This window comes from Protomyctophum parallelum (assembly GCF_964188405.1).
Source record: "Protomyctophum parallelum genome assembly, chromosome: 2".
Lineage (NCBI taxonomy): Eukaryota > Metazoa > Chordata > Actinopteri > Myctophiformes > Myctophidae > Protomyctophum > Protomyctophum parallelum.
Window position 1 is genome coordinate 63,152,861 of NC_139699.1, and position 26,360 is coordinate 63,179,220.

The 26,360-nt window shown below is 46.1% G+C and overlaps 1 protein-coding gene across 1 annotated transcript in view; it reads right to left on the reverse strand.

The window, feature by feature from the left end:
- Nucleotides 1–26,360, reverse strand: part of lrrk1 (leucine-rich repeat kinase 1) — a 126,876-nt gene that overhangs the window by 12,098 nt on the left and 88,418 nt on the right. The window contains exons 31-36 of the mRNA XM_083791897.1: nucleotides 21,237–21,431; nucleotides 19,502–19,653; nucleotides 16,326–16,443; nucleotides 11,960–12,076; nucleotides 1,570–1,767; nucleotides 820–1,034 (exon numbers count right to left, since the gene is read on the reverse strand). Coding sequence (XP_083648023.1) covers nucleotides 820–1,034; nucleotides 1,570–1,767; nucleotides 11,960–12,076; nucleotides 16,326–16,443; nucleotides 19,502–19,653; nucleotides 21,237–21,431 — 995 coding nt within the window. The remainder of the gene's footprint in view (nucleotides 1–819; nucleotides 1,035–1,569; nucleotides 1,768–11,959; nucleotides 12,077–16,325; nucleotides 16,444–19,501; nucleotides 19,654–21,236; nucleotides 21,432–26,360) is intronic.

Genomic DNA, 26,360 nt, shown 5'->3' on the forward strand with positions numbered 1-26,360 from the left:
GCACACAGCTGGTAGTGTGGTACCCATCTGTAGCGGGCACACAGCTGGTAGTGTGGTACCCACCTGTAGCGGGCACACAGCTGGTAGTGTGGTACCCACCTGTAGCGGGCACACAGCTGGTAGTGTGGTACCCACCTGTAGCGGGCACACAGCTGGTAGTGTGGTACCCACCTGTAGCGGGCACACAGCTGGTAGTGTGGTACCCACCTGTAGCGGGCACACAGCTGGTAGTGTGGTACCCACCTCTAGCGGGCACACAGCTGGTAGTGTGGTACCCACCTGTAGCGGGCACACAGCTGGTAGTGTGGTACCCACCTGTAGCGGGCACACAGCTGGTAGTGTGGTACCCACCTGTAGCGGGCACACAGCTGGTAGTGTGGTACCCACCTGTAGCGGGCACACAGCTGGTAGTGTGGTACCCACCTGTAGCGGGCACAGAGCTGGCAGTGTGGTACCCACCTGTAGCGGGCACAGAGCTGGTAGTGTGGTACCCACCTGTAGCGGGCACACAGCTGGTAGTGTGGTACCCACCTGTAGAGGGCACACAGCTGGTAGTGTGGTACCCACCTGTAGCGGGCACAGAGCTGGTAGTGTGGTACCCACCTGTAGCGGGCACACAGCTGGTAGTGTGGTACCCACCTGTAGCGGGCACACAGCTGGTAGTGTGGTACCCACCTGTAGCGGGCACACAGCTGGTAGTGTGGTACCCACCTGTAGCGGGCACACAGCTGGTAGTGTGGTACCCACCTGTAGCGGGCACACAGCTGGTAGTGTGGTACCCACCTGTAGCGGGCACACAGCTGGTAGTGTGGTACCCACCTGTAGCGGGCACACAGCTGGTAGCTGGCAGCGTGGTAGAGCAGCAGGGTGTTGCTGTGGTCGTCCAGGGTCCACACAGCCTCGTCTCCCCACAGGGCGAGGCTGGAGGTCAGGGCCACGATGGAGGACGGGGGGTCGTAGGGGTCCAGCCGCCGCACGGCCCCCAGGCTCAGGTAGTCCAGAACCAGCACGCCGGGACCGTTGGAGAGCCACAACTAGAGGAGGAGTGGTGGAGAGAGAGAGAGAGAGAGAGAGAGAGAGAGAGAGAGAGAGAGAGAGAGAGAGAGAGAGAGAGAGGGGTCACGGCCCAATTATCGCCCACTTAATCCACTTACACCCGTAAGGGTCCATTTTTGGTTTCATTTTACACTCAAGAGTTAAAGATCTTTATTACACGGCTTGGTTGAATGCTGGGTTTTCTGATTGGTCAATCACTGAATTCAGCCGTGTGTTATTTCTTGATAATGACCGCTCCGCTCTATAACAGACCGATGTCTAATCAAACCCTCGGAGCACCTGCTGCTCCCCGCTTGATTTACTGCTGTTTCCAACATGACAGCCATTTAAAAACACACTCACAATGTCATTTTACAGCTAAACATTGCTCTCAACAATGTTTTTGAAAACATTTGAGTGGGGAAAAAGACCCCGAAAATGGATTCAGGTAATGAAACCAGGCAGCGACCATGCAGCGACTAGGACCATGCTCCTGACGGGTGTAGTAGGGTGGGGGGTCTGCAGTGCACTCACCTGGGAGCCACCAGCGACCAGCACCATGCTCCTGACGGGGTAGGGTCTCTGCCGGGGGTCTGTGTCCTCCAGGCCAAACGCCGTCTTGTTGAGGGTGTGTGAACACAGGTAGGTCTCTCCCTCCACCGGAAGCTCATCCACCAGGGTGTAGACGGCCACCAGGCCGTCCGCCATGCCGGCAAACACCCGCGCCAAGCTCTGAGGAGGAAGAGACAGACGGTCTGTGTACTCTGCTGCCCCATCTGGCGGAGTCAGGTTATGTCAAAGTGTCAATCAGATTTCTGTTTGGGTGAATGGGCTTGTCAATCAAATAGGATTTTCTGTTTGGATGAATGGGCTTGTCAATCAAATAGGACTTTTCTGTTTGGATGAATGGGCTGTCGATCAAATAGGACTTTTCTGTTTGGATTTATGGGCTGTCGATCAAGGCCATAAAGTCGTTTTTTCCCCACTCAGTAGGCGTTTCCAGCATAACGACGAGGTCACGCCCCCAAACCCTCTATAGAGGCCATGCGGTGACGTCTGCTGGCAAATTCCTATGTCATAATACTGTATGTGGGATTTGTGGACTCTTACCTCACAGTCCTCAGGCAAATCAGAGCACTTGTTTGAGCCAGAAAACCCCAGACTAGAGGGCTGCAACGGGAACGGGAGCCCTGCGGGCGGGCGGGCGGTCAAGATAAAACCAGCGAATCCCGCATCCTCCCGCAAATTAACCAGATACAGGGCTTATATACACTTTAGCAAGATATGAATGTCTGAGGAGAACGTTCCCTACTATACTGCGCTGGACAATGCACAGGCATGTTACCAAAGCAACCATGCATGAGCGCACTACGCAGGCACGGTCGGGCGCACGACCGGCCGCACCCGTCATTCACTAGTAATCGACTCCGTGATAAACCGATGGAGGAGTTTCTTTTCTTAGTGACGGATGTTCTCTAGCTGTGCTAACCCCCTTTTTGATTTTCCCTGTGTGTGTGCGCGTCACACTGTCAGCAATAATGTGAAACAGAACACAAAGATGAGTACAATTTGTCGTATAACCTGCAGTGACCACCAGCAGCATCTCTCCCTCTGAAATGCCATGGGAGCTGTATTATTAACCCATTCTGAACGGGCACCCATTTTGGTGTCAGCATCATGTTATGCTTTAGCTATTTAAAAATAGCAGATCTACAAGCTCATATCGCGCCACCGAGTGGCGCGATACGAGCTTGTAGGTCTGCTATTTTTGAAAAATCGAAGAACGACTGACATTTTTTTTTAATCTGATCTCAGGTCAGAATGGGTTCATCAGACCAGTGTGTGTCCAGTGGAAAACCTCGTATGAATCTGATCTCATGTCAGAATGGGTTAAATCACTCCCGTGCAGGGCTCGACCTCAGACCACAGACAATCTACTGAATGTTAAAAGTTTGTTTTTTTGGGGTGCAATTGAGCTCAGAAAACAAAACAAATAAAATTACGATCCCTTTAACCCTCTAAGACCCAGCGTTGCTTTTTAGCAACAATCTTATTTTATTGAATTACTAAATTATTCTTATTTTTTTCTGTTCTTTTTTCACCTAAACGTCATCAGTGATGTTCATTGCAATGCCATTTCAATGCCATTGGTCATGATATTTGCATATAAATACCCCCCACAGAGGCTGAAATTCACACAAATAAAAAATGTCTGGACTGCGATTATGAACATTTTTTAACCTAAGACTTTTGACCTTTACCCTAATAAAAGTAGGTACAATAATTGTAATATATGTTTTTTTGTGATCATTAGAATGTCTAGAACATGTTTTATTCATTTTTGTGAAAGATATCCCCAAAATGTAAATTATTAATTTATTATATTATTATATAATTATTATATAATTATTATTACCCAGGGGGCAAACCACCCTTTTTTTAGGAAACCTGCATTTGCCATGACCTCAAAGGTTGTCCACCAGAAATAGTATCTATGACCCCGTAGGATCACAACCTATATGGACAACCCGGTCAATTTTTAGCTGGAAGTCCAATATGGCCGCCGCAATATTGGCCCCTATTAGTTATAATGGGGGGTGAATAGGGCAAAATTTTAAACCAAAACCAAAATCCACGAAACTTCTCAGGTTGATCAATGTTATAAATATGAACATCTTTTGTATTGAAGGTTTCCATGAAATTCAATATGGCCGCCACAATATGGCCGCCACAATATTAGCACCCAGAAAATATATGTTTGGCTCTAACTTCTGAACCAGATGAGCTAGAAACGCAAAATCAGTGTCTATTTCATGTTTTCTGACCATGAGAGACTCAATGGAATACCTATTTTTATTATTGGGTGTGTCTGGACCCTTATTGTGCATATTTACAAGATGGTGGCTAGTGGCTACCCGAAATAGTGCTTTACCATGATTTCTACCAACTAATTGCCTAAGTCATTTTTTGCCAAATCTTTTTTTTGGCCTAAATCACCACCTGGTGATGCTGGCCACCTCTGGTAAAATCGCCCGAGCCCTAATGTAAAAGGCCTTCCTGTTACACCCTATTAAAACAATGGCCTATGTCAAGAGGGAGACTTAGGCCATATTATTTTGCCTAAGTCATAATAAAATGTGACGTAGGCCATTTTAACACACCTTTCAAAATGGGACTGAATGGGACTGAATGGGAGGTACTGTTACTATGGGACTGATAGAATGGGAGTGAATGGGACTGAATGGGAGTGAAAGGGAGGTACTGTTACTATGGGACTGATACTATGGGAGTGCATGGGAGGTACTGTTACTATGGGACTGATACTATGGGAGTGAATGGGAGTGAAAGGGAGGTACTGTTACTATGGGTAACAGTACCCGGCCAGGAGACAACCCAACCCACAGAGCCTAGTCCCTCCATGTGCCAGAAGTGTACCTCCCAGCCTTGGCAGAGTAGTTCCAACAGATTGTGTGCCCCTGGTTTTTCCCTAGTGGGACTGATTGAGGGTAGCTACTGGGACGTAAGTCGGGACTTGATCAGTCCCGGCTGGGTCGCCTAAGTGATGGGTATGATGTTGAGAGACCCGAAACACGTTGACCTCAGGATACATCACTGAGGATATGTCCCAGGTGCATCCATGCGATGTTTTTTAGTTATAGTTCTTCTATTTATATAGTGACTCATAGGAATAGACTATGTGACAACCAGGTATAGTCTGGTGACACCGGAGAGACGGGTGACAGCCGGAATGTAGACGGCACCCGGGTGAGCAGTATGGGTTAGTGCCCCAGCCTGTGTCCTCTGTGAGGATGAAGTCCAACAACCCTCGGTGAGGCCTTTGGGAGGGCCATGCAAGCAGCAAGCGGAACCGCAGCACCATGACCCTGCGGAACCATTGCCCACCACTCCTGAATGAACTGTCTGGTGCTGGGACTCTGGTGCAACGCACAGGTCCTCGCTCTACTCCTGGTGAGAGCAGGAGTGGACCTGGTGAGACGTAGGAGGGGCCCGACCAGGAGACAACCCACAGAGCCTAGTCCCTCCATGTGCCAGAAGTGTACCTCCCAGCCCTGGCAGAGTAGTTCTGGAGTAGTTCCAACGGATTGTGTGCCCCTGGTTTTTCCCTAGTGGGACTGATTGAGGGTATAGCTACTGGGACGTAAGTCGGGACTTGATCAACCCCGGCTGGGTCGCCTGAGTGAGGGGTATGATGTTGAGAGACCCGAAACCCTGTTGACCTCAGGATACATCACTGAGGATACGTCCCAGGTGCATCCATGCAACGTTTTTTAGTTATGGGACTGATACTATGGGAGTGCATGGGACTGAATGGGAGTGAATGGGAGGTACTGTATGGGACTGATACTATGGGAGTGAATGGGACTGAATGGGAGTGAAAGGGAGGTACTGTTATATGGGACTGATACTATGGGAGTGAATGGGAGTTACTGATACTATGGGACTGAATGGGACTGAATGGGAGTGAAAGAGAGGTACTGTTACTATGGGACTGATACTATGGGAGTGCATGGGAGTGAATGGGAGGTATTGTTACTATGAGACTGATACTATGGGAGTGAATGGGAGGGAATGTGACTGAATGGGAGGTACTGTTACTATGGGACTGACACGATGGGAGTGAATGGGACTGAATGGGGTGTACTGTTACTATGTGACTGAATGGGAGTGAATAAAAGTGAATGGGAGTGAATGGGGGAGTGAATGGGACTGAATCGGAGTGAATGGGAGTGAATGGGAGGTATTGTTACTATGGGACTGTCACTCCCATTCACTCCCATTCAGAGTGAAAGGGAGTGAATGGTAGGTACTGTTACTATGGGACTGTCACTCCCATTCACTCCCATTCAGAGTGAATGGGACTGAATGGGAGTGAATGGGAGGTACTGTTACTATGGGACTGTCACTTTCATTCAGTCCCATTCAATCCCATAGTATCAGTCCCATAGTAAAGTAATCTCTAAGATACATTGTTTTGGTCTCTGATTTTATCTGAAATCATTCCTACAACTCTACATAGGATCTGAGGGGAAATGACAATATGCAAGGTCAAAGATATATGTCCCTTCTGTGTCATAAATCTTAGCCAATGGATTAATATTGCTTGTGTTTGCTAAAACAGTCAACAATCATGGTAGAAATCATGGTAAAGCACTATATTTCGGGTAGCCACCATCTTGTAAATATGCACAATAAGGGTCCAGACACACCCAATAATGAAAATAGGTATTCCATTGAGTCTCTCATGGTCAGAAAACATGAAATAGACACTGAGTTTGCGTTTCTAGCTCATCTGGTACAGAAGTTAGAGCCAAACCTATTTTCTGGGTGCCAATATTGTGGCGGCCATATTGTGGCGGCCATATTGAATTTCATGGAAACTTTCAATACAAAAAACTTTCATATTTATATCATTGATCAACCTGAGAAGTTTCGTGGATTTTGGTTTCGGTTTAAAATTTTGCCCTATTCACCCCCCATTATAACTAATAGGGGCCAATATTGCGGCGGCCATATTGGACTTCCAGCTAAAAATTGACCGGGTTGTCCATATAGGTTGTGATCCTACGGGGTCATAGATACTATTTCTGGTGGACAACCTTTGAGGTCATGGCAAATGCAGGTCAACCCCCTTTGCCCCCTGGGTATATACATTTTTCATCAAACTTTATTTTTTTTATTTTTTTTAACATATTTTTTAGTCTTAGTCCTAGTAGTACAAAGTAGTAGTAAGGTTGAAATCTATTTTTTGCAAGTAGAAATTAATGCGGGTGTTAGAGGGTTAAGAAATACTGAATGAATTAACTTAAAAGTTGAACCGGTAGGGACATTTTTGTGTTTTCAAACAATGCAGAAAGGACAATAAATCACGACCACTTCTCATTACAGTGGAAACAGTCCTGTCTCCGATGCCGTGTGTAATTTACCCGAACGCCACCTTTAAGTTATTTTCGTGACCTTCCCCCCGTTGTCCTAGCAACCACCAGCTGTGCTCCTAAAGGGAACTAGCTGCAGTGGCGTCGGCCTCTGCCCTAAAGGTCGCACGCTCTGCCCTAAAGGTCACACCCTGGAATCAAAGGAAAACAGGTATAGTAGGCCTCTCCCATTAGCTCTGAACACAAGACCTCTCCAGGTCTGTGTATGCTGTTAAGGACGGAGCTTATCAGACTGACGCTGTACCAAAGCAAGCTCCCCCCACACACCTGGACTGTACCAAAGCAAGCTCCCCCCACACACCTGGACTGTACCAAAGCAAGCTCCCCCCACACACCTGGACTGTACCAAAGCAAGCTCCCCCCACACACCTGGACTGTACCAAAGCAAGCTCCCCCCACACACCTGGACTGTACCAAAGCAAGCTCCCCCCACACACCTGGACTGTACCAAAGCAAGCTCCCCCCACACACCTGGACTGTACCAAAGCAAGCTCCCCCACACACCTGGACTGTACCAAAGCAAGCTCCCCCCACACACCTGGACTGTACCAAAGCAAGCTCCCCCCACACACCTGGACTGTACCAAAGCAAGCTCCCCCCACACACCTGGACTGTACCAAAGCAAGCTCCCCCACACACCTGGACTGTACCAAAGCAAGCTCCCCCCACACACCTGGACTGTACCAAAGCAAGCTTCCCCCACACACCTGGACTGTACCAAAGCAAGCTCCCCCCACACACCTGGACTGTACCAAAGCAAGCTCCCCCCACACACCTGGACTGTAACAAAGCAAGCTCCCCCCACACACCTGGACTGTACCAAAGCAAGCTTCCCCCACACACCTGGACTGTAACAAAGCAAGCTCCCCCCACACACCTGGACTGTACCAAAGCAAGCTTCCCCCACACACCTGGACTGTACCAAAGCAAGCTCCCCCCACACACCTGGACTGTACCAAAGCAAGCTTCCCCCACACACCTGGACTGTACCAAAGCAAGCTCCCCCCACACACCTGGACTGTACCAAAGCAAGCTCCCCCCACACACCTGGACTGTACCAAAGCAGGCTCCCCCCACACACCTGGACTGTACCAAAGCAAGCTCCCCCCACACACCTGGACTGTACCAAAGCAAGCTCCCCCCACACACCTGGACTGTACCAAAGCAAGCTCCCCCCACACACCTGGACTGTACCAAAGCAGGCTCCCCCCACACACCTGGACTGTACCAAAGCAAAGAAAGGACACTCCACAGTTGACAACGCGTATATTCTTTCTACGTCCGAGCATAGACACGGTAACGCCCGCCTGCCTCTGATTGGCCTACCGACACTGCCCGTCTTGCCTATCCTCCGAGATGCAAGGCTACTCCGTGGTGGGAAATAATACAAGTACAAGAGAATGGCAACACGACAGTAATTTGTAACTTACATTTTTGTAGAAGAGGCAAACTAATATTGTTTGTGCCGTTTGCTTTGATTGAATAATTGATCTGGTCTATGTACTATGATTTGATTTGGCTGTGTTCTAAATTAAAGTGTTAGTGTTGATTATCGTGTATTAATCTAAACTAACACTAAACTACTATTATACTAATAAAGATCAAGGGAAAAGAGACTTTTTTTTTTACAGTACAATAGAAAAGTTTACACATGTATACAAATAAACAGGCCAACGGCATAAACCTCTTCTACAAAGATAAAAGTTGCTGTCGCGCGTGCCAAGCTGTCATTCTCTTGTAGCCATTATATATCGTACTTGACCCTGGAGTAACCTCGCACAGCAGACTATCCAGCATGTATCTTCCACCTCGGAGACACGGGCTGTGTCGGCAGGCGGGGCGTTAACCATGTCTATGCTCGGACGTGAGAAAGAATATACGCGTTGACAACACCTGGACTGTACCAAAAGCACAGGACACTTCAAAGAAAGGCCCAGAATCCGCAGACGAACGATGGGAGAGATGATGGAAGGGGAGCGAGAGGGGAGGGCAGGTCAGACCATAAAACAACTTTATTTTCTCCGACAATGACCGAGAGTTTGGTTCATGACCGTCAGGCCAGGCCCGGGTCGTAAATCACCATCATACCAGCAGGCTAGGGGGCTTGACCTTAGAGCACCATTACGCATCAGGCCATAGCAGGTCATTACCACATCATATAACCCATTTAGACCTCAGGCCAATTCTAAAAAAAAAGAAAAGAAAAAAGGCTTCTAAATCCTGACTTTTTCTGAAACATCTCATGTTTCTATGTCAGTGGTTCTCAAACTATTTCATGTCAAGGACCCCCCAGAATTATCTGTATTTGGCCGCGGACCCCTATCTGTAAATATGTTGATTCAGTCCAGAATGGGATAAGAGGCTGCTCGACCGACTTGAGTTGCTTTAAAGGACCACTTCACCACTTTTCAACCTATCTTCATATAATAGGTCCTCACTAATAATCTTGAGAAAATGGTGCAATTTTTTTCTACTCTGTCTGTGTCTCATAGGAGGGCTGTAGGCAGTTCAGAAACCGTCTTCCAGTGACATCATCGATGGGGAATACAAGCTAATAAAAACTGCAGGCTTTCTAATCCTGAAAAGTTGCAATGCGAAAATGGAAGCCATCATTCTCACGATAATGAAAATCTAAACATTTTTCTAAACATATCTTGTTTAAAAAAGAATCTGCATAATGATGATGTCACTGGAAGACGGTTCCTAAACTGCCCACAGCCCTCCTATGAGACACAGACTGAGTAGAAAAAAATGGTGCCATTTTATCATGATTATTAGTGAGGACCTATTATATGAAGATAGGTTGAAAAGTGGTGAAGTGGTCCTTTAAGTCAGCCTTGTGAAAGATTATACTTGCAAATTCAGTGTACATTAATATTCGCAGTCGCTTTTCTTCCTGCAGGAGATTAATTTTCTTAAATCCTCTGAGAGTCATTATTCTACTTCCACTTGACAATTGCCCGTGGACAGGAGAGAGGGAGCGCATGCACGCACGCAAGCAAACACACGCGCGCGCACGCTCACACACAGATCAGAGGGAGCGCGATGCACTTCAAAGCTTTGAACATTCCCACAACACACACACACACACACACACACACACACACACACACACACACAGAGATGGGCAGTATTTGAAATACATGTATTTGAAATACGTATTTGAAATACTTTTTTGTATTTTGTAATTTGTATTTCGCTGGGATGGAAGAAATGAGATGTATTTTGTATTTAGATACATTTTTTGACCCAGTATTTGTATTTTGTATCAAAATACATTTTCAATGTATTTTGCCCATCTCTGCGCGCACACACACACACACACACACACACACACACACACACACACACACACACACACACACACACACACACACACACACACACACACACACACACACACACACACACACACACACACACACACACACACACACACACACACACACACACACACACACACACACGTGTTTTTATTTTGGGCATCATATTCTAGGAAAAAATTGTCTATACTTTTATTTATTTTTAATTGATATTTTAGGACTTTAGAAAGAATTCAAAATATGTAAGAAATAGCTCAAACTGCAGAGCTACAGAACTGCTGAGCTTGTAGATGGCAGACATTTGACACACACACAACACCATCAAGGTACAGTATACCAAGTATGGTATAAAATAGAGCTGTTTTTGTGGTTAAAAAGCTCTGTATGTACATTACATTGGCATTGGAAGTCACTGCCCATCTTCTGATGATTTGAGCTGGCTTATTTCTATAGACTCTATAGTACCGAAGTCCTGATGTCACTCGTTCATCTCCCGTGGTCGCGGAATTAATTCCTCTGTGTCATTTTAGAATTGTCTCATATAGGAACTGTGGTCCAAAAATAAACAAACTGTCTCTGTGATATTGTTGGGGAGGTTTCTCTGTCGTTTTTTACGTTTTTTAAGTGGTGCAAACCACTTCTACATCCAGCTTACAATGCCCTGTACGTGTTTGTGTGTGTGTCTGTGTGAGCATGGAACGAGAGAAGTATGTGACATGGCTGCCACCTGCTGGACGCACGGGAGTTGCACCACTTGGTTCACACTGGTGTGATTTTTTACATGCACTCATATTTTGATGTTCATTTCTGCCCAAAATGTAACTAATTTGGCGGCGGTAACATTAGCGGATTCTCGCAGTCAGTTGATTCTTCATATCCATAACGAGTCAAACCGCGGGGGTGATTTGTTTATTTTTGGAACATAGTTTTTATTGCTTTGCAATCGATTCAGCTCTGCATCGCGATTCGCTCGTGCAGCCACGTGACATAATTGATAATCGATGCCTAAATATAATTATAATATACATACTATGTAATTATAATATAATTATAATACTACTATTATATACAATATATTTCTAAATAGAATATGTTGTTCAGTATATCTGACTGCTTTGTATTGACTGGTGAAACATGTTCCATGTTGTGCAAGTGATATAGAAACGTGTGATGCATCGTAGAATCAAATCCAATCGAGTTGCTACCTGGTGAATCATATTCAAGTTGAATTGTGAGGACAGTGCACCAACGCACAGCTCTACATTTCATAGTTTCATTCATTTATAGCATAGTAAATTCATTTATAATAATACTAAAGCATCACTGCCATGTCTCACGTCATAGTAAATTAATTTATAGCTGCCATGTATCACTTCATAGTAAATTAATTTATAGCTGCCATGTCTCACTTCATAGTAAATGATTTACTTATTCTTGTCACAGTTGCTGCAGGTGATTTGTATAGGATTGAAGGGACGTTAAGTGTGTGAATTACTGCATGGTGTACTGTGTACAGTATGTAGTGCATGTGTGCGTGTGTATGCATGCACGTCTGCATGCATGTGTGTGTGCGTGCGTGCGTGCGTGTGTGCATGTGTGTGTGGCTGTGCATGCATATCTGTGTGCGTGCGTTGGGTGATGACTCACCTGCTCTTGTGCTGGCACAGGGAACAGGCAGGTGACGACAGCTGGAGAGGAGAAGTGTTTCTGAGGTTGACTGAGTGGACACATCTCCTTTAGACTGTAGATGAACACCTCCTGTTCCTATTTAACACACACACACACACACACACACACACACACACACACACACACACACACACACACACACACACACACACACACACACACACACACACACACACACACACACACACACACACACACACACACACACACACACACACACACACACACACACACACACACACACAATCACCAGTTTTTTCCCCCCACAAACATTCAGACTAAAGCATTAAGATTACACTGTTTATCCCGGAACAAAGAAGAAGTCAGCTTTGCTCGAAATTGTCATATTCCCTCGTTGTGCTTTGAAATGTGGCGTTCCACCCAATCCACCGTGAACTCTCCCCGGTGTGTTTAGTCTTCAAGACGCTTTGCATTCCAAAACGCTCTCACGTTGCTAGGCAATGAGCCCAAACCCACGGACTCATCCAGTCAGGCTGCTGAGGTTTGCTCATATCTAATCAACAGTACTGTAACTATGTACATTTACTTATGTACTGTACTTAAAGCTGCTATAAGCAATAATATGTCAAAAATGTAATGACTTATTTTTTTGGTAATGACATTTTTTACATATTATTGCTTATAGCAGCTTTAAGTACAATTTTGAGGTATTTGTACTTTACTTGAGTATGTAAAAATCTTCAGTACTTTTACTGCTACTCCACTACATCTCAGATCCAAATATTGTACTTTTACTTCACTACTTTTATTTGACAGATTTAGTTGTCTTAAGTTCCTCTCTCGAAGAGAGTCATATGGGGTGCCGCCACCTGGTGGCGCAAAAGCACAGAAACTCTGCATGTACTCACGAACAATTCCATTGGATCGTGAAAGTGTCGCTTACGGTGACATCCCCAACCCCACCCACTCGGTATAAAACCGGGGGTTGGTCCCGTGAGCGTCATTCCTCTACCTTTCTGCCGCAGATGCCACATCGCTCTGACAAATAATTCACCACCGGCTGTTGAAACTGTTTTCCCTAGAACGGACGAGTTTCTCATACTTGTACCTGGAAATTCGCAGCCCCTGCGAGGTGCTTTCACTCACGAACGTTGCAGAAAAGTTCTCTCCAGCAGTAAGTCGATATCCGCCTGCCACTTAGGTGTGAACAACGGACCGGTGAGTGAGAACCCGCTGATCCGTCAGTTCATGAAAGGTGTCCTACACCTTAGACCGGTTGCCAGATCCCTGGTCCGAGCCTAGGATCTGATTGTGGTATTGTATGCGCTTACGAAGGAGCCATTCGAACCACTGGAGACAGTGGATTTGAAGTTTCTCTCGCTGAAGACCACGCTGCTGGTCGCACTGACAACTGCGAAGCGTGCTAGTGACATCCACGCACTCTCAGTCAATGAGAGCTGCATGAACTGCATGAACTTGCCGAACTTGTCTTTCAAGCCAAAGGCCTTTCCTGCTGGTCGTGACCCGGTGGAGCTCATGGCGTTCCACCCACCGCCTTTTGCCTCAGAAGAGGACAGGCGGCTACACTGTCTCTGTCCAGTCAGGGCGATCAGACTGTACAGGGACAGGACAGCTCCCTTCAGACAGGGAGATCAACTCTTTGTCTCTTGGGCCGCCCACGCCAGGTGGCAGGGGAAGCCTATAACAAAGGTGAGGCTTTCACAGTGGATTGTGGAAGCTATAAAACTGGCTTACACCAGTAGTGGGGTGGAGCTCCCTGAAGGGTTAAAAGCTCACTCCACAAGGGGCATGGCGGCATGCTGGGCCTTGGCACGGGGCGTCCCCATCCAGGATGTGTGCGCAGCGGCAAGTTGGTCGTCTCCCTTGACCTTTGCCACGTATTACAATCTTGATGTGGCACCCAGGGACTTAGCCCAAGCGGTCCTGGGTGCAGCAGCGCAATGATTGACAGTACATAGTGCCCCCATGTTCACATAAGCATTCCCTAGAGTGGCTCTATGAGATGGTTAGCCATCGAGCCCGTTTCACGAGCACATAAGGCAGCTTGCTGTCGGCTCCTTAGTAGGGATTGATAGCAGTCGGACAGGTTGGTCTGTCCCGCTATCGGCTTTGTTCTACCTGGTCAGGGACCTAGGTAGCCTTTAATTGTCCTCCTTACGGGAGTATACACGTGCCACGCCTGAGGGTGACGTGCGTCTCTTGATAGGTGGACCGTGGATCGGTCGGGTCAGCCGGTGTGATCATACGGGAGTGTTATGATCCCCATATGACTCTCTTCGAGAGAGGAACTTAAGACAACTTCGGGTTACTTCAGTAACCTCAGTTGTATAAGTGACTCGAAGAAGAGAGTCATTAACACTTACAGCACGTAGGACGCCTGAGAACGTCATAGGATACCGAACGTAGAGTTCTAAGGACGTCTGAGGACGTCCTAGCGACATCCCAGCGATGCGGGGCGAGATATTAATATTCAGAATTTTTCCTATTTATTTTTTTGGCATTTCGCTTTTCGCTTGCCGTATGCTAACGCTCAGTGCAACTATTAGCTTATTATTGACTCCCACGTTAGCGAGACGGAAAGAATGACTCGTAGCTCCTAATCCAGGGCGCTCTCCGTGGTGATGAATAGAGCGATATGCTGGCGCTTATTTTCTGCTCCTCATCCGTCTCTCCCGCAAAATATGAACGCTTTTTGGAGCGTAAAACAATATATTAAGATGATCGGGGATGTTGAGGTCACTTTGTAAAGTCAACTTTTTTAGGAAAGTGTTTCCGGTTCATGGCTTTCAAAGTAAAAGCGATCAGACACCTCCGGTATTCTATAGCCTATATTTTGAAGGCAGTCGGCGTACTCAATGTGTTAAGACGCCCTTCTGCTTTGTCAGCGGCAGAAAGGTAGATTGATAGGAATGACGCTCACGGGACCAACCCCCGGTTTTATACCGAGTGGGTGGGGTTGGGGATGTCACCGTAAGCGACACTTTCACGATCCAATGGAATTGTTCGTGAGTACATGCAGAGTTTCTGTGCTTTTGCACCACCAGGTGGCGGCACCCCATATGACTCTCTTCTTCGAGTCACTTATACAACTGAGGTTACTGAAGTAACCCGAAGTTACTAGTTACTTTGTAGATTTGGATTATTATTACAAAACAGCACTTCAGCTCTATATACATTTCGGCCAATTTACATACATTTTGAAAACTTGAAATGAGAGTACTACATTTTTAACTACTTTTGCACTTTTGCTCAAGTACATTTTGAACTTTTACTTGTAACACAGTATTTCTATATTGCAGTATTGATACTTTAACTTAAGTAACACATGTGAGTACTTTTTTTCCACCACTGCTAATCCAACAGTTTACCATAACATTAAGCTAACAAATGGAATGGTTTGTTCAAATCTAATCGAACAGTTTGATTGATTGATTGATTGATTGATTGATTGATTGAAAAATGTATTTATTCTAAATAATGACAGTTTTATAATCATGACACTTATAGAGCTATGAGCTTGTAGATCTTTTTTTCCCAACAGCTAAAGTTTAAAATAATGGTTAAAAGTGTTTAAACGCTAAGGTGGCACAGATGTGTTCCAGGTCTTAGTGGGTATAACATTAAGCTAACAAATGGAAGGAGTCGAGAGAGACAGAAGCTCACAAGATGATAACGTTTCCTAAAATAATTGCGATGCAAGTGTGGGTGTGTGTAGTGTGGGTGTGTGTAAGTGTTTAGTGTGGGAGTGTGTAGTGTGTAGTGTGTAGTGTGTAGTGTGCAGTGTGCAGTGTGCAGTGTGTAGTGTATTGTGTATTGTGTAGTGTGTAGTGTGTAGTGTGTAGTGTGCAGTGTGCAGTGTGTAGTGTGTAGTGTGTATTGTGCAGTGTGTAGTGTGCAGTGTGTAGTGTGTAGTGTGCAGTGTGTAGTGTGCAGTGTGCAGTGTGTAGTGTGTAGTGTGTAGTGTGTAGTGTGTAGTGTGTATTGTGTAGTGTGCAGTGTGCAGTGTGTAGTGTGCAGTGTGTAGTGTTCAGTGTGTAGTGTGCAGTGTGCAGTGTGTAGTGTGCAGTGTGTAGTGTTCAGTGTGTAGTGTGTAGTGTGTAGTGTGTAGTGTGTATTGTGTAGTGTGCAGTGTGCAGTGTGTAGTGTGCAGTGTGTAGTGTTCAGTGTGTAGTGTGCAGTGTGCAGTGTGCAGTGTGTAGTGTGTAGTGTGTAGTGTGTAGTGTGTAGTGTGTAGTGTGTATTGTGTAGTGTGCAGTGTGCAGTGTGTAGTGTGCAGTGTGTAGTGTTCAGTGTGTAGTGTGCAGTGTGCAGTGTGCAGTGTGTAGTGTAGAAGCGCCCATACCTCCGTAGCGGTCCACAGAGTGTTGTCCATCTTCATCTGACAGCTGAGCCTGCTGCCTGGACACTCCATCCTCTTCACCGACATGTGGCCTTTCTCCACGTCGACCACACTGTAGTTCCTATAGGAGACACAACACACTGTAGTTCCTGTAGGAGACACAACACACTGTAGTTCCTATAGGAGACACAACACACTGTAGTTCCTGTAGGAGACACAACACACTGTAGTTCCTGTAGGAGACACAACACACTGTAGTTCCTATAGGAGACACAACACACTGTAGTTCCTATAGGAGACACAACACACTGTAGTTCCTGTAGGAGACACAGCACACTGTAGTTCCTATAGGAGACACAACACACTGTAGTTCCTATAGGAGACACAACACACTGTAGTTCCTGTAGGAGACACAACACACTGTAGTTCCTATAGGAGACACAACACACTGTAGTTCCTGTAGGAGACACAACACACTGTAGTTCCTGTAGGAGACACAACACACTGTAGTTCATATAGGAGACACAACACACTGTAGTTCCTATAGGAGACACAACACACTGTAGTTCCTATAGGAGACACAACACACTGTAGTTCCTATAGGAGACACAACACACTGTAGTTCCTATAGGAGACACAACACACTGTAGTTCCTGTAGGAGACACAACACACTGTAGTTCATATAGGAGACACAACACACTGTAGTTCCTATAGGAGACACAACACACTGTAGTTCCTATAGGAGACACAACACACTGTAGTTCCTATAGGAGACACAACACACTGTAGTTCCTATAGGAGACACAACACACTGTAGTTCCTATAGGAGACACAACACACTGTAGTTCCTATAGGAGACACAACACACTGTAGTTCCTATAGGAGACACAACACACTGTAGTTCCTATAGGAGACACAACACACTGTAGTTCCTGTAGGAGACACAACACACTGTAGTTCATATAGGAGACACAACACACTGTAGTTCCTATAGGAGACACAACACACTGTAGTTCCTATAGGAGACATGGCCAAAGCATTTTCGGGGGTCCCCAGCCAAAAACGTTGAGAACCCCTGCTTTATTGTACCCAGATTAAGTTCACGGGACCTTCACGTCAATCAGACACATGGGAGCCATCACAGCCCCACACAGTGTGCGTGTGTGTGCGTGCGTGCGTGCATGCGTGTATAATTCTGTAGTCAAGTGAGCATATGATTACATTTTAAATTTGGTGTTTGTGCGGCCACATGTGTTTGCCTGTGTGTGTGTGTGTGTGTGTGCATGTGTGTGCCTGTTAACTTTTATTATACTAGCATACAGGTATATAGCGTATATACTGTAAGTGTCCTAAATAGCGTGCGTAAGCCTTCTCACACCTTCATGTATTTCAAAACGGAAAACTGGGCCTCCCTCCCACAACGTCTCCGTACAACAGACCCACAGAGGGATCACAGATATCTTTCTCTCTCTCGGTTAATGAGCGAGAAAGGAAGGAGGTGGGGGAGATGCTAAAAGCTCTGGGAAAAGCAAGACCGTTTTCCTACTAAAGAGGTAATTACGCATCCTAAACGTAAGGCCTTTTTAACAGCTGTTACAGATGAGACATGGCTGCTCGGCTCGGCACAGAGAGCCACGTTACGAGCTTGTATAGGTCTGCTATTTTTGGAAAATCGTGAAAATGCGGCGCACATCTTTGAATATATATTCTTTTAGAGCAAACCTTTTCAACTCCAATCTTTGCTTCCCGGGGGGGGGGGGGGGGGGGATTTTTATATTTTTAAATATATATTTTTTTGGAGGTCCTTGACATGGAAATGTTTGAGAACGACTGACATGGTTGTTTCAGAGAACTGTCAGGATTTGGAAGGCATTTTATTTGTAGAATCGTCCTCAGGTCTAAATGGGTTAACAACAGACGGTTCTGGGAGCTGTCCGTATTGTCCTGGGTTTTTATTCTTTCAGTAGGCAAAGGTCGTCGGGATTGGGAGTCGAACCCGCAACACGCCGTCATGCTGGCTTAGCAGCCAAGGTGCCTGGACCGCTACACTGCTGCTACCGCTATACAGCTGTCACTCCATCCTGTAGGTTTACACTCTATAACATTCAACGAATTAGACCCTTCCTCACCCAGGAGTCAGCCCAGCTCCTTATCATCCAGACATCACTCATGTCGAAACTTGACTACGGTAACTCCCTCCTCCCTTACTGGCCTACCGGCATACGCACTTCAGCCTCTCCAACTGATCCAAAATGCCGCAGCTCGCTTGGTCTTCAACCAGACAAAATTCTCACGTGTCGCCCCCCTCCCTTCTCTAACCTGACGCTGCCAGATGGGGGCGGTATTGGGTAACCATGTTCCCCAACACAGCCTTCATCTGGGATCTCTCAGGGAGTTGGGCGGACACCAATCCGTTCCGTATACCGAACCAATCAGCGTGAGCTAAGGGGGCGGGATATGTGCGAAACCGGATGTGAAGCTATATAGACACGTCAATATGATTAGTTGTGTTTGCACGCCCACACGGTGATAGACAGACGGTCCCATCCAATCATCTACCAAGTATCTTGAAAAAAAGGAACAGCCCCGTATTTATCGAATTTGCTTCCGCGATCCCAGATCCCAATAAGCTGTGAAACTAATTTGTGTAGCAAGCTTCTTGGATCTGGCAGCGTCAGGTTACCCCTTCTCCACTTCCTCCATTGGCTCCCGGTCGCTGCCCACACAGAGTACAAAACTCTGATGCTGGCATTCATGGCACCCCCATATCTTGCACGTCTGATCGAACCCTACAAACCCTCCCACGGCACTCAGATCGGCCAACGCAGGGACAATGCTGCACACGTCCCAAACTCTTCTCAGTCTCCATCTTGGCCCGTAGTACTTGCCCCAGCCCAAAGACCTTGCAGGCCAAAGGCTCAACTTAGGTAACTTAGATATCATTTTATGTAGACGTAGCACTATATAGTATATATGCATAGTTTCATATATATATTTTTTTATATCACTATAGTTTAACCACAATCTACACCAAATCTATTGTGTAAAAAACTCTGCACAAGATTATGGATGCTGGATAAACATCAAATATAAAGGTTATTTTCAATCTGTCCTAATGGAAGGAGATAACTTTTCATCAATTAAAAACTATTCCAACATTTTCTAAAAGCCCACCGACCTGCCGTCCTTCTCTCCGTCCCAGAAGACGGCGCTGCCTCCCTGTAGGTGTGAAAGGAACAGCTGGGAGTGTGTGTCGCAGGGCAGCATGTACTGGAGACACGCAAAGCTGGGCTCCTGCATCTGACGCATGCAGTGCATGGCGAGCGGGCGCTATAGACGGACGGACACGTGCACGCACGCGCACGCACACACACACACACACACACACACACACACATACACACACACACACACACACACACACACACACACACACACACACACCTAGTCATGTTTGACTGACAAATATTGACATATTTGGCTTTTTCATGTAACATTTATGTAACATATATTTAACATTTATAAGACACATGTTTGACATGAAAACAGCTTCTCCTCAGTGCAAAGCTTCTCTGAACGGTGTTCCAGTGATAAGGTCTGTTTGTAGGCCAACCCTCCCCCCTCCACCACTGCAAGATTTACAGTGGAATCTTTGGGCATTGGGATTTCTGGGGGATAAATTAGGACAATAAAGCTCTGTAGAAAACAACCGCTTATGATATTAACACGTTTTGTTCCACGAGATAATCTCCACAAATCAACGTTCAAAAAACGTTTTGAACCACACACAATTAGAACTAAGTGGTATAATAATTAAAAATCACAACCGTGTGAACTGAGAGGTGCAACTCCCCTCTCCCCCCCCCCCCCCCCCCCCCCCCCCTCCTCTCTCTCTCTCTCTCTCTCTCTCTCTCATTAGCAGGCAACAGTGCAGCACTATCTCTCTCTCTGTTTCTGGCAGAACAGCGCCCCCTACTGGTACTAATAGTCATACTGGTGCTCATTAACGTCACATAGGCGGACACACGGACATTGCTGTTCCTTGGAGTGGTTGCACCACTCAAAAAGCATGTGAGCACGGAACCAGACCAGAGTCTAACTTTCAATAAGGACTGTCACAAATATGCATTTAAGATGAGGATTAATGGTCACACAAAATATGATTGTGACTAATAATTGAATTGTGTTTTTTTGCATTGAACAATGAAACGTGTAGAAATTTGTATTTCCGTTTGCCTTTTAGGCTCCGTGATCATAAATCACATCAGGGCAGATATGACGAATAACTAAGATACAAAGAACGTTACATTTCTGTCTTTCCAACAAATATACAAAATAGCAGAAATAGTTTGTTATAAGCTTGTAGACCAGCTATTTTCTTGTAGATCTACTATTGTTTTGTAGAAATATTTTCAAAATTGAAATGAGACATTCTCCATAATGAGTACACATTTTGATGCCAACACTTTTGTACTTACTTACTTTTACTTGTAACGGAGTACATCTACATTGCAGTACTGATACTTTTACCGACCGGGCACCCATTTTGGTGTCGGCATCATGTTATGCTTTAGCTATTGAAAAATAGCAGATCTACAAGCTCATATCGCGCCACCGAGTGGCGCGATACGAGCTTGTAGGTCTGCTATTTTTTGAAAAATCGAAGAACGACTGACATTTTTAGAATCTGATCTCAGGTCAGAATGGGTTCATCAGACCAGCGTGTGTCCAGTGGAAACCTCGTGTGAATCTGATCTCAGGTCAGAATGGGTTAAGTAAAATCATTTGAGTACTTTTTCCACCACTGACGGTCACCGTCTCCACTGATGGAACCACGGTGGGTTCCTCTGAGGTTCTACTTGGCCTTCTCATGCTGAGGTTCCCACACTGACCTTCTCGTGGGTTCTACTGACCTTCTCAGGCTTGGTGTCCCAGCAGGCGGTCAGCAGGCTGTGGAGGCAGTGGAACTGGACCTCCTCGGGGCTGCCCAGTGGAGGTCGCACGCCCTTGGAGAGCTTCTTGGCGATCTGCAGCTGGTGGTGGCCCAGGGCGGGCCTCCTGCCCGACAGGAGCTCGTACAGCACCATGCCGTAGGAGAACATGTCCACCTGGTCGGTTGAGGGGAAACGAGGAAAGAAAGGCTGTTAAGGTTGATTTCATCACCTAAAACTATGACGAACACAAACTGTGGGCGGCGGTGGCTCAGGGGTAGAGTGACCGGATGGTAACCGCAAGGTTGCCAGTTCGAACCCACGCTCCCCCGAGTTAGTGTCAAAGTGTCCTTGAGCCTCGAGTCTGAACCCCTAATTGCTCCTGATGTGCAGGTTGGTGCCTTGCATGGTTTCCCCCGGCATCGGTGTATGAATGTGTGTGTGGCTGGGTGAATGTAATGCACAATCTATGTAAAGGTGTGTGCATGTGTGTGTGAACGGGCGAATGTAATGCACAATCTATGTAAAGGTGTGTGCATGTGTGTGTGTGAACGGGCGAATGTAATGCACAATCTATGTAAAGGTGTGTGCATGTGTGTGTGAACGGGCGAATGTAATGCACAATCTATGTAAAGGTGTGTGAATGTGTGTGTGAATGGGTGAATGTAATGCACAATCTATGTAAAGGTGTGTGAATGTGTGTGTGAATGGGTGAATGTAATGCACAGTCTATGTAAAGGTGTGTGAATGTGTGTGTGAATGGGTGAATGTAATGCACAATCTATGTAAAGGTGTGTGAATGTGTGTGAATGGGTGAATGTAATGCACAGTCTATGTAAAGGTGTGTGAATGTGTGTGTGAATGGGTGAATGTAATGCACAATCTATGTAAAGGTGTGTGAATGTGTGTGAATGGGTGAATGTAATGGACAATCTATGTAACGGTGTGTGAATGTGTGTGTGGCTGGGTGAATGTAATGCACAATCTATGTAAAGGTGTGTGAAGGTGTGTGTGAATGGGTGAATGTAATGCACAATCTATGTAAAGGTGTGTGAATGTGTGTGTGAATGGGTGAATGTAATGCACAATCTATGTAAAGGTGTGTGAATGTGTGTGTGAATGGGTGAATGTAATGCACAATCTGTGTAAAGGTGTGTGAATGTGTGTGTGAATGGGTGAATGTAATGCACAATCTATGTAAAGGTGTGTGAATGTGTGTGTGAATGGGTGAATGTAATGCACAATCTATGTAAAGGTGTGTGAATGTGTGTGTGGCTGGGTGAATGTAATGCACAGTCTATGTAAAGGTGTGTGAATGTGTGTGTGTGAATGGGTGAATGTAATGCACAATCTATGTAAAGGTGTGTGAATGTGTGTGTGAATGGGTGAATGTAATGCACAATCTATGTAAAGGTGTGTGAATGTGTGTGTGAATGGGTGAATGTAATGCACAATCTGTGTAAAGGTGTGTGAATGTGTGTGTGTGAATGGGTGAATGTAATGCACAATCTATGTAAAGGTGTGTGCATGTGTGTGTGAATGGGTGAATGTAATGCACAATCTACGCCTTGGATAAAGGCTATATAAAGCACCATTTGCCATTTTAACCCATTAAGCTCTAAAACCAGATTCTACAAATTACTTATAAAATCCTGACAGTTTTCTGAATGTCAGGCAGGGACTAGTGGAGAAGAGATCCAGTAGAACTAAATGTTAGGGAGGGACTAGTGGAGAAGAGATCCAGTAGAACTAAATGTTAGGGAGGGACTAGTGGAGAAGAGATCCAGTAGAACTAAATGTTAGGGAGGGACTAGTGGAGAAGAGATCCAGTAGAACTAAATGTCAGGGAGGGACTAGTGGAGAAGAGATCCAGTACAACTAAATGTCAGGGAGGGACTAGTGGAGAAGAGATCCAGTAGAACTAAATGTCAGGGAGGGACTAGTGGAGAAGAGATCCAGTACAACTAAATGTCAGACAGGGACTAGTGGAGAAGAGATCCAGTAGAACTAAAAGTCAAGTAATGTTATGTTTGGTTGTGCTCTGAAAAAAGCAGATCTACAAGATCACAACACATTGCAGCGCTATTTCCAACATGCCAACCATGAAGTGTAAAAATCTGTCATTAACGACGCCATCAAGGAAACGTCAAAGAAATACATTTCCGTATGACTTCTCACACCACAGTTAAGTGCACTCTGTCCGTTCTTCATTTATAACCACATCCTCCTGAAACTCTAATCCCTAAGCCCCCCCACCCCCACCCCTCTCTCTCTCTCTCCCTCCCCCTATCTCTCTCGCTCAGCCAGGTTCCCTCGCTGCATCACATTACAATACCCAGACCTCATCACAAAGTCTAATCAATGCCAGGGGAGAGAGCTCAGCGGACTCTCAGGGATATATATACAGAGGTGGTGGTGAGGGGTGAGAGGGCTTATGGAGATTCTCTGTGTGTGCTCCTTTGAAATGCTTCCCCGCAGAGGCAGGGGGGGGGGGGCAGTAAAGAACGTAAGACCTGCCCTCCTCCAGTCGTGGGAAGTAAATAAGTAAATTTACTTAAGTACTGCACTTTAATTTTGGGTAAAGTTGTACTTTACTTGAGTAATTCCAATTGCCAATACTTTTTACTCCACTATACATCTCTGATCCAGATGTTGTACTTTTACTCCACTGTATTTATTTGACAGCTTTAGTTACTAGCTACTACTACTTAACAATACATACATTACAGACTTCAGTCCTATATGCATTTCAGCCATTTGAAAATAGCCAAGCCGGTGCGACGCATTGTACTCAGGGAGTGGGGTAGGGAGCGCTCCACTGTGTTCATTGTAGTGTGTGTGTGTGTGTGTGTGTGTGTTCTCCAATTTTATTCCTTGTACATGCCTCGTACTGTAATAATACTGTAATGTACAATTACCACAATAAGACTAACGATTCTTCATATTTTGGGTCAGAGTATCAGGATTTTCCAAGTAGCGACTGCGAGTACATGAATAAATGCATACATGAGTACATGAGTACACGAGTACACGAATACACGAGTACATGAGTACATGAGGGTACCAGTATTGGCATCGGAGCAAACCCTACACTAAAAACATAATTTTCTTCAACACTTAGTCACACAAGAACATGGATCTATGTGCACGCACGCACGCACGCACCTTTTCCTCTTCGTCCCATTAAAGTGTCCGGGTCCATGTGGTACCAATCAGACAGTAGAGCAACACGCTGCCTGCTGAGAGGAAGTAGCCAGTCATAACAGTCAAGCCCAGCGGACCATAAATCCTCCGGAACGACAAGCTAAACAAACAGCGAAGGCCAAGGTCGCTCGCCGTCAGACCCTCTCACTCTGCTGCAACACCTTTACGTTGAAACTAAAGGGCCAAGGTCGCCCGTCAGACCCTCTCACTCTGCTGCAACACCTTTACGTTGAAACTAAAAGGCCAAGGTCGCCCGTCAGACCCTCTCACTCTGCTGCAACACCTTTACGTTGAAACTAAAAGGCCAAGGTCGCTCGTCAGACCCTCTCACTCTGCTGCAACACCTTCACGTTGAAACTAAAAGGCCAAGGTCGCCCGTCAGACCCTCTCACTCTGCTGCAACACCTTTAACGTTGAAACTAAAAGGCCAAGGTCGCCCGTCAGACCCTCTCACTCTGCTGCAACACCTTTTACGTTGAAACTAAAAGGCCAAGGTCGCTCGTCAGACCCTCTCACTCTGCTGCAACACCTTTTACGTTGAAACTAAAGGGCCAAGGTCGCCCGTCAGACCCTCTCACGCTGCTGCACTATCCTGACTCCACCAGATTGAGGCAGTATTGAGTTAAATGGTAAATGGTGCATTTATATAGCGCCTTTATCCAAGGCGCTTTACAGAGATTGTGCATTACATTCACCCATTCATACACCGATGGCAGCGGAAACCATGCAAGGCACCAACTAGCACATCAGGAGCAATTAGGGGTTCAGTGTCTTGCTCAAGGACACTTCGACAGTAACTCTGGGGGAGCCCGGGTTTGAACTGGCAACCTTACGGTTACCATCCAGGCACTCTGCCCCTGAGCCACCGCCGCCCCGAGTTCACAGGTTCCCTCCTCCTACCTTGATCTGGTCTCTCTCAAGCAGAAACGATGAACCCGGAAAAGCAGCGGGACGGAAATCCGAGATCTCCATAATAATTCAGAGTTTTAGTCCCGTTAGGTTGTGTTTACATTGACGCTGTGGCAGCGCTTCAATATGTCATCAGTCTCGCGTTGATCTAGCGGGCCATGAATATGGAAGAGGCCATGTCGCTTCCTCTCACAACATACATACACACAACCCCTCACGGAGCTGGCATACATATACGTATACATGCATTATCGTCCATTTCTGACACAAAATGTTGAATGCTTGAGTGTGATTAAATTCAACACGGCGACCCGGGATAGGATCGGGCTGGCATGTTTGTTCGAAGATAAAGAAGTGATGTTTATACCAGCGACATGATGACACGACACATAATAGGACATCGACTCCACCGAGATGACTGTCATAACAAACAGGCTTTCCTCTGCAGCGGTCACCGCTCTGTATGCTGTGCGTTATGGTTTTGTATGAGTAGTGTATAGGTACCAGAGCCCAGCTTTAGCCTTAAATGACCTAAATCTGAAAGTGTAACAAATGGAACCAAATGGAGCCGTAAAGTTCCATTTGTTACACTCTCAGATTCATGGGGGTCCTTGAACATAAGTTCAGTGGCCTTGTGGTTAGAGTGTCCGCCCTGGGACTGGGAGGTCGGGGTTCGATCCACGGCCGGGTCATATCAGAGACTCTATAAATGGGACCCATTGCCTCCCTGCTTGGCACTCGGCATCAAGGGTTGGATTGGGGGTAAGTCCCTGCGACGTACTAGCGTCATGTCCAGGGGGTGTACTTGTACATCATGCTGCCTCACGCTACAGAAACAGGAGAGTGGCACAACAATCCTTTTGCCCACAATATGTTGTTATTTAAGAGATACATTGATGACATTATCCTTATCTGGCAAGGTACTGAGGAAGAGCTTCATGGTTTTGTGTCCTACCTGAACAATCTGGCACCTACCATTAAATTCAACATGGA